At 40.0% G+C, this 15,016-nt stretch overlaps 1 protein-coding gene across 1 annotated transcript in view; it reads right to left on the bottom strand.

Annotated features, from left to right (window-relative positions):
- Positions 1-4,736: 4,736 nt before the first annotated feature.
- Positions 4,737-15,016, bottom strand: part of rnf150a (ring finger protein 150a) — a 17,270-nt gene continuing 6,990 nt past the window's right edge. Inside the window, exons 2-7 of the mRNA XM_010775446.1 lie at positions 10,142-10,392; positions 9,233-9,304; positions 8,803-8,885; positions 8,576-8,672; positions 8,208-8,418; positions 4,737-5,596 (exon numbers count right to left, since the gene is read on the bottom strand). Coding sequence (XP_010773748.1) covers positions 5,478-5,596; positions 8,208-8,418; positions 8,576-8,672; positions 8,803-8,885; positions 9,233-9,304; positions 10,142-10,392 — 833 coding nt within the window. The 3' untranslated portion in view covers positions 4,737-5,477. The remainder of the gene's footprint in view (positions 5,597-8,207; positions 8,419-8,575; positions 8,673-8,802; positions 8,886-9,232; positions 9,305-10,141; positions 10,393-15,016) is intronic.

Here is a 15,016-nt window from a genome sequence, read left to right on the forward strand (position 1 = left end):
AAGCAACGACAGGAAACATGTAGTAAAATATTTTATAAAGGTTTTCCTTTTTAATGGCTTGTGCTACATTTTTAATGGTCCTTTTGACTATTGCAAACTTTTTAAAATAATATATATATATTTTTTATTTTCAAAACATTTTGTGAAAAGGGTTGTGGCTCCTTTGGTCAAAAAGCTTGCAGATCTCCTCAACCTGAAAGTTTGCAATAGTCAAAAGGACCATTAAAAATGTAGCACAAGCTTTTAAAAAGGGACAACCTTTTTAAAAGCTTGTACTACATGTTTCCTGTCGTTGCTTAGCGTCTGCGTCGGACCACTCTCTTGCGTCTGCGAGCAGCCAGGGACTTCTTCTGAGGTCTCCTGCGTCTGCGCACGGGGCGAGCGGCTTGTCTGCGTTTGCTTGGCATCGTCAAAAAACGTAAACTCTGTGGAGGAACGGGGGATCTATTTGCAAACTTTCTGGAGAGGCTCTGTGATGTCACCGATGATGTCATCGCATTCTGCATGACGTTGCCGATGATGTCATTGCCGATGATGTCATCACAGTCTGCATAGTTGATGACATTTTAAAAGCTTAAAAGAATGGGATGTCTTCATCAGTGTCAGTGAAAATGTAGCACACGCTTTTAAAAAGGTTGTGCCTACATTTTTAATGGTCTTTATGACTATTGCAAACTTTTTTAAATAACTATTATTTTTTTTTTCCAAAAGATATGTGTGGAAAAGGGGGCAAAATTGCTCTTTTGGTCAAAAAATGTGCAGACCCCTGCCATAGAGCCTCTCCTGAAAGTTTGCAATAGTCATAAAGACTGCACAAGAATCAACATGGTGCGAGGTCATGTTTGTGTGTGTTGTCTTTGTGTTTGTCAGTTTTGTCTACGTTACAAGATTGGAGCACTTGTGCGTTTCAGCGCTGGGCTAATGATAATGCTAATAATGCTAATGCGAGGATAATAAAATGGCGGCTTCACCAAACTTTTTAGGAGTTTTACGGGTCGTGGTTTGCAATTCGCCCAGCCAATAGAAATTGGTACTTTTTTGGTACCACCTCTCTAGCAGGCACTGGAAATGGGGGTAAAAGTTCCAGGAACTAAATACTCTTTTTGCTGTGAACGCGACATCAGTGGTACTAACGGAACTAAACGGGAAAAGTACGGGGAAAAGTACTCCGTTGTGAACGCGCCTATAGAGAGCATCCTGACCTTCTACAGGTGCACCATAGAGAGAATCCTGACCTGGTGTATCACGGCCTGGTATGGCACCACCCTCACTACCATAAGAATCTACAGAGGGTGGCGAAAACTGCACAGCACATCACGAGGACGGAGCTGCCATCCATGGAGGACCTCTACTCCCAGCGGCTCAGGAAGAAAGCCCACAGGATTATAAAAGACCCCCATCACCCCCAGCAACAAACCGGATGCTGCGGTACCGCAGCATCAGGACAGAAACCACCAGACTCAGGGACAGTTTCATTCCACAGGCCATAAGACTATTAAAACACCTGAGCTCTGTAAAAGTGCCTCCATAAACATTCATCTCTTTGCATCTTGCAATTTATTTATCTATATATCATATATCTTACACACTACAACGTGATTGAGTATTATACAGTCTCACTATGCTACAGGAATATATATAGATATAGGCTGCTGTCAAGCTACAAGAAGAGGACAGAGACACCGCTCATCATATTTACAATTATTTTATATCACAAAATAGCAATGCCGTTATTTCTGCCAGGTATAGTGTACAATATGTTGATACTCCCCCCTACACCCCCCCCCGAGAGAGACACACACACACACACACACCCCCCCACACACACACACACACACACCCACACCCACATACACACACAATAGTACAGAGAAAAGGTCACAACATTATATAAGAAGCGACAGCTGAGACTTGTGCCATGTTCAATACTGTAGCCCTCTTTCTCAAAAGCTGTCCATTAAAAATACTTTCTGAAGTCGTTCAGTATATAGCCGCTCCTCTCATTCACTGGAGGGTTAAAGTGCAATATAGGAAAGTATAGGAAAGTTTACACAGAGAGAAGAATACACATAAGAACGAAATCAAATACGTGATAGCTTTGATTATAAAACCATGTTGGATCATGCCTTATTTTAAAGAAATCTTTCTTGTAAAGGAGATAATTTGGTTGGCTACTAATTCAATAGAAAATAGAGGCACTGATCAATTGGTACATTCTTTTAAAAGTAATTCATACAAATTATTTGCTAGTGTAATCAAAGTGAGACTTGTGGTCAGTATCAGTAGATGAAGTGTTGAAATAAATAGAAATAGATATCAACAGGCCAGCATATAATTGAATATGTTGCTGTTCTCTTAGCCATCTAGTATTCATTGTACCAAACTTCCTTGTGTAATAGTATACTGTAATGTTTTGTGCATATTAATATGTTGTAATTTCATTTTTGGGGTGCCTTTTTTCACATCTGGCTTTTAGGAAAACTGACTATAGTCCCTGTCAGATAAACAATTACAATGAATACATACAAAATAAAAAAATAGGGAGAATACCGTAACCCATACCATATACCATATATTTTGGTTGAACTTTGCTTTAAAAAGAATCTTCCAAATTAGCACCAAACTTGTCAGGAAACCTGGATGCCATTACATGGAGTACACCAATGTCTTTTGTATTTAAAAAATAATTTGAATTGTATTTATTCCTTCAAGAGTTTTTTTTTTAAACACTGTTATCCGACAAAAATCAATGATTACCTTATAGTTTACTCATATAATCTTCACATTTATCGTGAGGCAAATTCCCTCTGTAGGCAGTAGAGCCAGAGTCCAGAGATCTGGCTCTAACACTAAACACTGCTGTGTGCATTACTTTATCTTGTCGCAGAGACAGAGTGTTTGTGTTTCAACATAAAACAAAGACAAGATGACAAAAGAAATGAAAAGTGAAAAAAGAAAAGCAAGGAGGACAACAGACATCTGAAAGTGCTTCTGAGTAATCTTATGTATTGTGCCGTCTCATTATCCATGATGTGAAATATAGAGGCTTAAAAGGTCTAGATTAGGCCGGCTGAGACTTAAACATCTGTATCTCAGACGTATTGGCAAGAACCACAACCATCCACCTCCTTCATATCCTCAAAGCAAAATATATATATCTAAACATAAAAAGAGCTTTCTGTCAAACCAACCGCATTGTTTATAAGATATAGTGTATGAAAATGTACATTCATAAATGCTTCCTGCAAGGCAGCACTTCACAGTGAATCACTGCTGTAAGAAACTACATATTTTAACCTGTCTATGGGTATAAACGTCTAGAACCAAGAGCATAAAGTCTAACAAAACACTTAAAGGAATAAAGAATGTGAATTCAAATGTGCACTTATAAAAAGAAAGCCTTCATGGAGCACTTACACATTTGGCCATACATTCAATAATCCTTCAAAAGGGGGAACAGGAGATGTGCTTGTTATGTAACAGTGTCCCAGGTGGCTGTAGGACAAACAGTAATGGAAACAATGGCTTGAAGTAAAAAACACAACGTTAGATTCCACTGGCTACACGGACTCAGTCATACGAGTCTGTGCTTTTCAGAGTGCAGGAATGTGAGAGGAAACAGATCCAACAGACAATTAGATCCTACTGACCTTGTTCAATAACTGAATACTAAGAAGGTGATATACAGGATGACTACAGAACAACAAAAGCAATAGTAGGAGAATTAATATTACCAGAAACGGTAAAGGTGAGTGTGAAGTAACAGTCCCCAGAGCCATAGGAGTTTAAGTTTACGTCCACACTCAGCCAGCAAGATTTAAACCTTAATTTCTCTGTGTTGGCCCACTGTCCACACTAAGCTGGTGTTTGACTGCAGGTTTGTCAATACAAGCAACTTTTTGTATATGTCAATATAGCAATTACCATATCTGTTCTCACTAACCTGTATTTTAGTTTATACATTTCTCAGCACAAAACAGGAGTTTAACCAACTGAGGTCCTGCAGTGTGATGCAGTTTTCTTGTGTGTTGACCAATTTCCTATTCAGGAGGAGTGCAGATATTTGCTGTGGCTGCGGAATTAGCCGGTATAGTGTGGACCTACTCCCAACGAAACTTCTCAGCTAACATTTTCATGCTGTTATCTTTTCATGCCATAAACAATCCCATGCTTGGAGCTTTACATGTTTATATGAAAACCCTGAACATGCACCCAAATGCATTTGATCTGTCGGGTAATGCATAGCTTCATCCTTTTCACCAAACCAGTCTCCTTTAACTCAACAGAAGGTACAAAGTTATTTCATATCATGATGCTATTCCAATCTGTTTCACAGCCAGGGAAATAACAACAATTTACTATAATCTTGGCACAAAGACTTGTTGACATATTTATATTGGCTGGTTTCACAAGTGTAGGAAGTTTGTCTAAAATATCAGCACGCTGCCAGGAGTTTGGTAGTGGCAGCAGTATCGGCAGCTGTATTTAGCAGCAGTGTGAACACAGCATCCCTCCTGACTGACAGCAGGGAAAGGTCACCGTCGTCATGTGTTTTGATAACGTGTTAATCAGCAGCAGTTTCAGTAGGGCCGTGGGTGACATCACTTCAAACTGCTTGTGGCAAGCTACGATTGTCAAATGTGAGGACAGAAACATCTACCATGTGTTTGTTGATTTCCTCTCAACAGCAGGAATATGCAGTTGGTTGAATAGGAGACGTAAATGAAAGTCTTACACAAATAGAAACAGTTTAGAAATTACAGCTTAACATGTGCATACATATTCCAACTTCTGAAATGTCCAATGACCACTGAACTTAAAGACCCATGCTTAAAGTTTTTTTTTTAGGGATGAAAACATGTACCTAAGTCTGTGGTTGAAATCTGGTTGAAAATCACATGGAGTGTTAGGGAATACATTAGACCCTATATGCTCCATATTGATTACATCAGTAACATTTACTTCTGGAATATTTTGGCAGTGATCCCATACCAAAAAATCAAACAATCTGCACACACTTCTTATAATAATTAAAACTGCTATCTTGCATTAAGTAGTCCTGAATGCTCCAGTGCAGGTTGAAGGAATGAAGAGAAACACATTTTAACTTCTCAGTACTGGTCAACTCAGTACTGAGGTTCAAAATCTGAGCACTTGTTTTAAGTGTATTTCAGATGCTTGGTTTAAGGATGTGAACATGTTGGGGCACCACAATGGGAGAGCTGTGATTGGCTGTCTGGTCGTCATGGCAGTCAAACCGACAAAACAGTGAGTGGTTACTGCTAGAAAACTAGCAAGCAACACGTCCACAGATGCAGGGACAAATATTGTTTTTTCATGGTCAATAAAGACAGAAATGGGTGTTTTTGTGCTGCTGTTTTGTAGAGCTCATCATCTGAGAAGTCCTCTAGGGGCCCGAGAGGTGGCGAATCTCTGACGGGCCCCTGGTCACTTTGTCCTGCTGATTTGTGCGTTTTTCAGGATTTGGCCGGGTCACATTCATGCTCTGTGGACAGGTGTACTTCAGACATGTCTACCTCCACACCTGTCGTGAAAGACGAGTCTGAGTCACTGCTGATCGGAGCCTGGTGCCAACCTGAGGGGGGAGAGATTGAGAAAAATTCATTATCATGTCCTTAGAAGAATGAGGATAGAAAGTTGAATTCTTTGTGTCGATACAAATGTTTCCCCATGTTCCAGCAATAAATCAGGTCTCTTTGTGGGACACTAATGGCCGCACACGCCCAGTAAGTGGCTGACTTTGGAAAGAATGATGGCTGCAATACCTTCACAGACAGCGCTCATTATTCAGGCTAAGGACGCAACACAATCCGCCCTCCATTACTGCCAACAAGCCGCCGCTGAAATCCTGACGGACCGGCTTGTTCATCTCATGCTAACTGCCTGTCAGGGACATTGTGACAAATTGCATCTGATTTACATACTAATTAGGAAAAGCTGCCTTAGGAAAGCTGATCTATTGCTTGTCAATCATAAAAGGTAAACATTAATCTTTGTGTTACCACCTTCTTCTGAGTGCTTTGGCAAAAAGTCACTTAAGGGCACATTGGAAATGACTCCATCACATTGACATGTTTTTGTTAATGTTTGGTCTTTAGCTTGATAAATACTTGACTTATTTTTGTCTTAAATGGTGCCAACGCATAAAAAAAAAAGACAATTTATCTGATCTTAAAGCAGGAACACAATATTCACATCATGTTGAAGTTAAAATGTATAACTAGGGATACAACCAACTATTATTGAGTCAAATAGTTTCTACTTTTCAACTTAATGGCGCAAGCATTATAACAACTATAGCTGATTTCAATAAATCCTTTAAAAGAAAGTCACTCTGACAAATTGACTTCAAATCTAAATGTGTCTAAACAGGGCTTCAGGCTATGCTGTAAACCCATGTGAGAAGTGTTTTTTTTTTACTGTTTACTTTCTAGTGATATTAAGAAGGTGTGTGGTAGGCATATCATGTGTCAGTTTCTCACTAGGGGGAGATTACGTCTTCTAACACAAAAACTGTTTGTGTTTATTTAGTTTTCCCTGGAAGTGTAGGATCCAGTCTGACGTGTTGAGCTGTGGGACTTTTGGCACAAGTTCCTCACACTTCATCTTCGGTTCCACTCTGCTCCTCCAGGTCTTTAAACACTGTATAAAAGTGCTAAATAAACCCTACATTGAGAGTAACCAGACCAATGAGTTGTAAAAAACTGCAGGAACAACAATAAAAACCACTGGGAAGTGTAGTTACATAAAGCTGAATAGACCAGGAAAAAAATGTACAATTTAAAGCACAAGTCGCATTAAAGTCATGTTCGCTCCATACATTTCTTGTTTAATAGATTTACTGATTTAGCATAAAAATGATACCTTTATCTTCTAAATATGTATTTTTTGGGCTATTTTTATATGTTTTTATATGTAAATAAGCTAATAATTAAAAACCTTTAAAGGGGTCCTTATGCCTTTTGGGGTTTTCCCATCTCCTGTAGTATGTTATGTTTTACTGCAGGTTAATGGTCGGCAAAGGCTAACATCCCATCCCTCCCACACACCTACCCCCCTTCCTGAAAGCCTCCACTGGATTCCTTTGTTTACTTCAAGAACATTGTGACATCACTATGTAAGACACGCGCTTCTATTGGCTAGCGTTCTCAAACATTGTACGTGATAAGCTAAGGGGCGCGACACCTCTAAGCGGTTGACCAATCACAACAGAGCCAGCTAACCAATCAGAGCAGACCCCTGTGTCTGTTTCTGGTTTCAAACGTGATAATGAGCATAATAGGGCCCCTTTATCCAGTAATAGAACAGGTGTGAATACAATAAGTACAATGTTTTAGTATTTGCATGTGCATGTATTAAAGTGCTGATAGCTTGCACATGTTTAATCAGAATCAGATCAGAATCAGAATACCTTCATTAGTCCCACGGAGGGGAAATTTGCGTAGTTACAGTCGTTATTTAAATGAACAGCCCTTAGGCGTTGGCATGAAGGGCTATAATGTACAACATATGTTAACATGACGAATATTTGAGTGTAAGTAGCGTAGACTGTGGCTTTCTGGCATTGGGAAACTATTCTTACCCTCCTTTGTTTCCCAGGAGGATCTAAAATGGGGAACACTGACCAGGTGGCTGCTGGCCTGATTTAGGCTCAGAAAAAAAACATTTCAACCCTCAGATTACAAACATGGGGGAATGAAACCTGAAACACCACACTGTAGGAAAGATACTCTCCTCCGGGGCATGAATGGTAACAACACTTGACTCATCTGTATCTTTTGGCATATTTACTTATATTACAAGTGCAGGACATAGCAGAAATCTGGTAATAGTCTAATGGGGCAAACTCACTGCTTTAACTAATTGCATTTTATTTAGCTAACATTTTTATCCAAAGTGAGTTGCAATAAACTATGAAGATACAAACTCAGAAAAGCAAGAAACCTGCAGGTACACTTGCCAATAAGCCATATCATTGTAAGTGCTGCTGGTGCATTAGTTTAAATTGAGCTAAATCCTTTAAGTACTCTTGATGACTAAAGTGAATAATGGAGAGACAAAGAAATAGACAGACGTGTAGAGCATGTGGTGAAAGCTTTTTCTGCAATTAAATTCTACAAAAATCCCTTTTCCCTGTCTGTCAGGTCATTTCCTCTATATTAAAAATGTGTGATGTCTGTGCTTACCGCCGGTGATGATGTGGCTTTCCGCTGCCTGAGGCTCTGTCTCTTCATCAGGGTGGAGCTGCTGGAAGCCGATCCCCCCGCCGGCTGGATCCAGAACCACCGAGCTCTCGTTAAACGTGATCTCACTCTCCCCACTGATGGCGTTGGTGGGCGGACCCCCGACAGATGTCTCGTAGTCTGGAGGAACGTCATCTGTGCAGTCTGCGTTGAGCTGGAACGTGTACAGAACTCTTTAGAGACTAGGTGGGTCCATCTCTTTTGTATGTGTTGCACATTGGAGTTAGATTAGTCTTGATATCAGAAATAAGAGCAGTGCAAACCATTTGAGAAAAACACACAAAAGAATAAATTTTAAAAAAGGACCTTACCAGGATTCCCAAGGCTTTAAGGATGTTCATTTTACACATGGGACATGTCCGGTGGTCTTGTAGCCACGGGTCTACACAGTGCTTATGGAAAACATGCCTAGCAAAACAAAGCACAGTGCACAAAATAAAAGTATTAAAACAAATGACTGTAGATATCAGCAGTTATATGTTGACTTCGTTTTTCAAATTATAGTATGTAGGACAAATCTGGAGCAGACAAAGATTACCTGCATGGTAATACCCGCACAACATCATTAGGCTTATAACCTTCAATGCAAACAGCACAGTTGTCAAAGTCTGACTCAGTCTCCTAAAACACAGAAATAGGAAAGACGAAAATGACTATAATTAATAAGTATAACAATGAAATAATGACAATTTGTTTATCATACAGCCTCTTAAAAAGCAATGTGAGCAAGTGCTTTACAGTAAAGACAATGAACAATTCAGAGAATGCGATAAGATAAAATAAATATAAATTCAATTATTAGTATACTGCTTATATAACATATCTATCGTATAATGCCCTCTACATGGGTAAACACACTTTAGTAAATGTTTAAATAAATAATGGCTGACTTAGACTCCCTGTATAGTAAAAGATGCTTTGATTCGTGTGTGAGATGTACTGTTTGCAGTGTAGGATCCTCACTCTACCTTGTCTCCTTTCTTTATAGTGCGTACTTGCAGCTTACTGATGGCCTTTTTGGCAGCATCTCCCAAACGTCTCTGAAGAGATAACACATATTATTACTGACACGACAACATAATATTGACAGAAAGTGACCCAGTCAGCAGTATCTCTTTGGTGGGTTGATACAAAGTAAATACTGCAACCACAGGAGAATGTGCCCCAATATGACATTTGACAAGATCCAGCATAACCTGTAACTCTTCAATTTCTCATCAATTTCACCTCTTCGCATTTGTGTTATTGGTACATTATTACTATTGTACACTCGTGACCTTTAAAATAATATTACAAAAAATAAATCAGGTAATTCAACACAATATCACGAGTGGTTGTTTTGGGCGGTCTGGAGATTAGATGTCTCTTAAGAACAATAAGGCAAGTCGAGTAAGTAAGATAAAGTTTACCAGTAATAATCAAACACAACATAAACTTGTAACAGTTTTACCTTACTGTACTGCCTTGGAAATAAATTAGGAACAGACTTGTTCAATATTCTCGAAAAACAAAAATCAACATAAATCAAGGTGAAAACACAAACAATGGTTGTCACGGCAGCGGCTGTCTCCCCAACACACGCACTGATGAGTTATCATAACAGACGTCACAAGAACGTCAGAGGCGGCCATTCATATTAAAGGGAAGGCAATAGAAAGTATTTGCAGTGGGCCAGAGAGCAGAGTTGGTTGATGGTTCACTGGTTTGCTGCGCCTCTGTTCAGCCAGCTGTCGGGCTAATTTTGGATTCTCTTTAAAGCCACAACCAGATGGAAAACTGCACGGGCCAATGTCAAGAGTAAAACCACAGCACTGTCAGTATCCCTGTTACTGAAATAACATCACTTCATACCTTGATTAAAGTGCACACAGTCATACCTGGTTGCGGTCTCGTGCGTTAGCGTAGCGGAACCTCTGGATGTAGTAGAAGACGAGCCAGGCGAGGGAGATGATCATGAGCACGATGAAGGAGATGGAGACAAACACCACCGACGTTCTGCTCACATACTTGTGCAGGTTGCGGGTTCCTATGGAGATGGACAGCGTGACCCTGATCTGCTGCTCCAGCAAGGCAGCAATCTCACGGCCTTTAGGCTCTGGGATCATGATGGCCACAACTTCACCCGTACCTGCACATACAACGAGAAGTGATGGTTTAGATTGTTTCATAGATACATTTGTCAGTAGGGCCTGGCTCATTTCGTGGCATCTGCAGGCAGTGGCAAGTACTTCCGGCATCTGCCACAGAGGCCGCTACTCCGTGGTATCTGTGGCAAGTATATGCCAGAGATGCCACAACTTGCCGTGGCATTTGTGCATGCTGAACGGGAGTTGCCACAAGATGCCAGAGTTAAGAGAAGGTTTACGGTAGCTGCCACTCGCCTTCCGTGGCAAATGCTGATATTTAAACCCGTATTTATCGCGTAAAATGTCGCTGGACTATCACAGGACTGATGTGCGATCTCTATTTTTCGAAAAGATAATAAATTATCATTTATATTCAATTTTACTTGGAATAGCCTACTTGGTTTGCTAAAATAAACAAACGTGCTATATCTATGATAGTAGGCTAAACATAGGCCTATATTGTAATAAAAAAGAAATATTGGCAAGTGAGCATTGCAACGCAAGCCCTTGGCAATTGTCGCTTCTTGAGGGGAGTTTCCACTGCTTGCTACGATAACCAGGTGTATTGTTACTAGTAAAGACAAATAATTAAAAATAAATAATCTGTATTGACACAGCAACGTGTACAATGGTGTTATTAGACTTGTAGCCAAGTCTAATAACACCATTGTACACGTTGCTGTGTCAATACAGATTATTTATTTTTAATTATTTGTCTTTACTAGTAACAATACACCTGGTTATCGTAGCNCTTCTACCATTATATCAAGCCTTAGACGCTTTTGTCACTCACTCGGCTGATAATGGACATTTGCCAAGCAATCAACCTGTTATACGATACATTGATACGATATACTTTATTTGGTCAGATCAAGTCGTCAAATTTGACTTGCCGTCACAGCCGCTCCATGTCCAACATCAACAGACAAAGCTATCCCGACACTAATTACATGAAACACAAACAACAAACATTCAACTAACAGCACAATCAGTGAGAGAAAAACAATGCTCAAATAACCTTCAGCGTGCCCATTTGATCTGGGATTTAGCATGTGTTTACTTTTGAGGCATTGACTGATGCACGCAAGGAGCTGCTTCAGTCTGGACTTATCGAATCGTGGGACCCTGTATCTCCGATTTAGATGGTACGCAGTTCATATTCACTGTTCAGAACATGCGTTTGGGTCATAGATTATGCTTGTTGGAGCAGCCTCACTAGGTTGCTCTATTGAATTGGCTGAGTCATAGAGTCTCTGACAGGGTTGACCAACATCTTTTGAGCAGATTTTTAACAGGTGGGAGCCAGTTTTTTTGGCTTTTAACGCTGCTGACAAACATTTGTACCAGGGTAGTAATTGCGCTCTGCAGAATAGACATGATCAAAATGTAAAGAACAACAGAAGAATTTCTCTGGCTCGCCCCAGAAGACCTAAGACGGCGGAGAAAATAAATTCTTGTTTTTTCCTTTTTGCACCAGATATTCAATGTGTTATCCTCCGAATTGACGCAGATGCAATCATTACACCCAAGTATTTGTATTAAATCCCTGCTTGATTTCATCTGATGCGATGGACAATGGGGACTTTATGGGAAGTCAGATGGTGAGCCAAAAACGATTTCCTCAGTTTTCCTGGTTGTTGATCTCAAGAGCTTTGATATCAGTCCACTCCACCACCTGATTTACAGCCTGTTGGTGCAGCTCAGGGTCGATTGTTTAAGTGTTTTTGGTGTTTTTATTGCAATACCCAATACAATCATTTATCCTCCCATCTCTGTTAGAGCCTCTTATATACCTTAGATTTAGAAACAATACCACAAATGTGATGCCTTACAGTAAGAGACATGAACATGTGTTCACCACATTCCTCTTATGTCATTTCACTAAGTCCCTAGTACTCAAACTGTATAGGTTGCCTAAACACACAACATAACAATAAAATATAGAAGTTTATTAACTATTTGATGAAAAACGAAGAGAACAATTTTACAAATCCGACCAAATATCTGATGCCAGTTCTGCTCCTTGACAGTGTTCAATATTCAGTTGGCCAAAACGGTGTAGAGAGGGTCAAAAATAACCAAATTTATATCAGAGGGTGCAGACTGTAATCGTCACTTAAACTACATGAACACAACTTCTAGATTACATTTACATTTCTTTCAAAGTGTTTCAAGAGTTTTAAAGTAGTAGTTTTAATGCTGACAGATGTGGAAAATGTGAGTAAGATAATTTACCGGTATTTGTATTGCATAACTATCACTTATCTTGTTTTCCTTATGTGCAAATAACTGCAGAGGCAGTGGAATTTCCCAAAACATTGTTCCATAAGTGCTCCTGATTTATACATAGGCAATACATTATATTGTTATGTTCAAAACAAATAGGAAAAGGCTGGTTGTAATACGTGCCAATAAGCCCACAGATAGCAAGCATGTAATGTTAACATAGTCTCCTCTTTACCACTTCCCAAGTTTTCCACACTAATTGATGCATGCAGGCTGCAGGTCTATAATAACTCATGTGGACAAAGCTGAAAAACACCAAAGACACATGTTAAGCACAGCTAATACGCCATCAAAGCAACATTTAAGAAATCAAATGTGAAAATAAGCTTTGTGAAACAAACAAACAAACAAACACACCTTTTGAAAAGATCCATGCAAAATGTCCTCAGTTCAGGTTCTTCAAAGGAGAGTCACATTTATTATCCTTGTTTTCTGAAGGCAGATAATTGTCAAACACATGGCTTTTTTAAACAGCTCAAAGGTGACTAATGTGTTTGCTACAAATAAATAAATAATGCAGCTCATAAACAAAAAGGTTGTCAGGTTTAAATGTGCTGAATACAGGATTCAAATTTAAAATGTATCAAAGAAAACAGATGAATTTAATTAGAGGGCTCATGAATAAACTTTTCATGTATCACCGGGGAGATTCCTCTTCAAAGGCGGTGCTAAGATAAAAGGATGCACAGCGTACTTGGCTTTTTTGGTGCTCCAAGCATAATCCAGCTGAGAGGAGATCTGAGTCATACAAATGATTATATGCTCATCTGAGTCTCTCCTCGTTGTTACTGCGTGCTCAAAGCAATGAGCTTGAAGAACATCAGCGAGTGGAGTGGCTAGTTTTGACTTGTTGGTAAAACGGTGGCTGTGTTAAGCCTGAAGGAAAGGATGGTCTGTAAACTATACTTAGGACTTAAGAGTTTCCTGGTTGCTTAAAATGTTGCTAGAGTCAAACGTCAAAATTGTGGTTGAAAAGCAAAGAGCCCTTTCATATTATCTGGTGTTATGACCTGGCTCAAAAGGCCACAACAAAGAGGAGACGCACCATATCCACGTTTAACAAAATATGTTTATTTAAGCAAAACATTCAAATCAACCAAATGAATTAAGTGCAAAACAAGTAAAGTATGAGGTGTGGATGTCAGTGGTATCAGTAGTGTAAATGCAGGGTGAGGATTGTATGGACATGTATGTACCTCACTCCTCTGTACCTCTCCGACCTCCTGCACATCAACACACCCATCCGCACACTCAGATCTTCTGCTTCCCTCCACCTCACTGCACCCCCCTTCCGTTTAACCACCATGGGGTCTAGAGCCTTCAGCCGCTCTGCACCCCGCCTCTGGAACTCCCTCCCACCTGACATCCGCAACACTGACTCTCTCCCCATTTTCAAATCACGTCACACTCGCATATCCACCCTGATCATTGTCCATCACACATCTTCTGTTTTTATTTATTTGGTTATTTGATTGATTTATATACTGCATTGTCTTGTTTATGTCTCTTATGCTGGTGTTATGTATTGTGTGTCTTGTTTTTGATGTGTTTGTACGGCTACCTTGAGAGCCTTGAAAGGCGCCTATATAAAATAAATAAATAATTATTATTATTATGTGTGTGAGAGTGTTGAAGCGCACAAAGTGAAGCAACTGAAGAAACTCATAACATACTCAACAAAACCGGGGTGCCTGCAGAGGGAAGACAGAGAGGAGCAGAGGCTTTAAATAACTGCTGAGCACCAGACCCAGGTGCCCTGAGTTACTGCAATCAAGGCAATCAAGGAGGCTGGATGCAGCAGAGCCACACCCTCTCCATATGAACCCACAGGCTTCACATTCGTATAGGTATAAAATCAAGAACATGTATTTGATCCATTACCACACAGAAACATGTAGCTACCCACTAAATGAACGATTTGGTCATGATAAAGTTGCCTTCTTATAGTGCGCTCTACATTGAAAGCCAAATGTTAGCAATTCCCAGTAAAAACCACTGATAAATGTTAGACATTAATTCAAATGATCGCTGTAAGTATCAGCACACTCAGCCTTTCTTTCTAAAAGTGTTCTGGTCTCTCTCTGTTGTAGTCTTTGCAGAGGCCCTATTATGCTCCTCTTGCATGTTCATTATTTGGTATTTACGGCCTCCACTGTGACACGTTTGCTGCAGCCCCTCTTTATCACGGGCTCTGTCTGCAAACCGAGAGCGGCCAGGTCTGCTCTGATTGGTTAGCTGGCCAGCTCTGTTGTGATTGGTCTACCGCTTAGAGATATGTCCCACCCTTAGCCATTCAAGTACACCAGCGTAGTGTTACATTAGTGATGTCCCTATGTTTTG

The sequence above is a fragment of the Notothenia coriiceps genome, unplaced genomic scaffold, assembly GCF_000735185.1.
Source record: "Notothenia coriiceps isolate Sejong01 unplaced genomic scaffold, NC01 NC01_scaffold00000339, whole genome shotgun sequence".
In the NCBI taxonomy this organism is placed as follows: domain Eukaryota; kingdom Metazoa; phylum Chordata; class Actinopteri; order Perciformes; family Nototheniidae; genus Notothenia; species Notothenia coriiceps.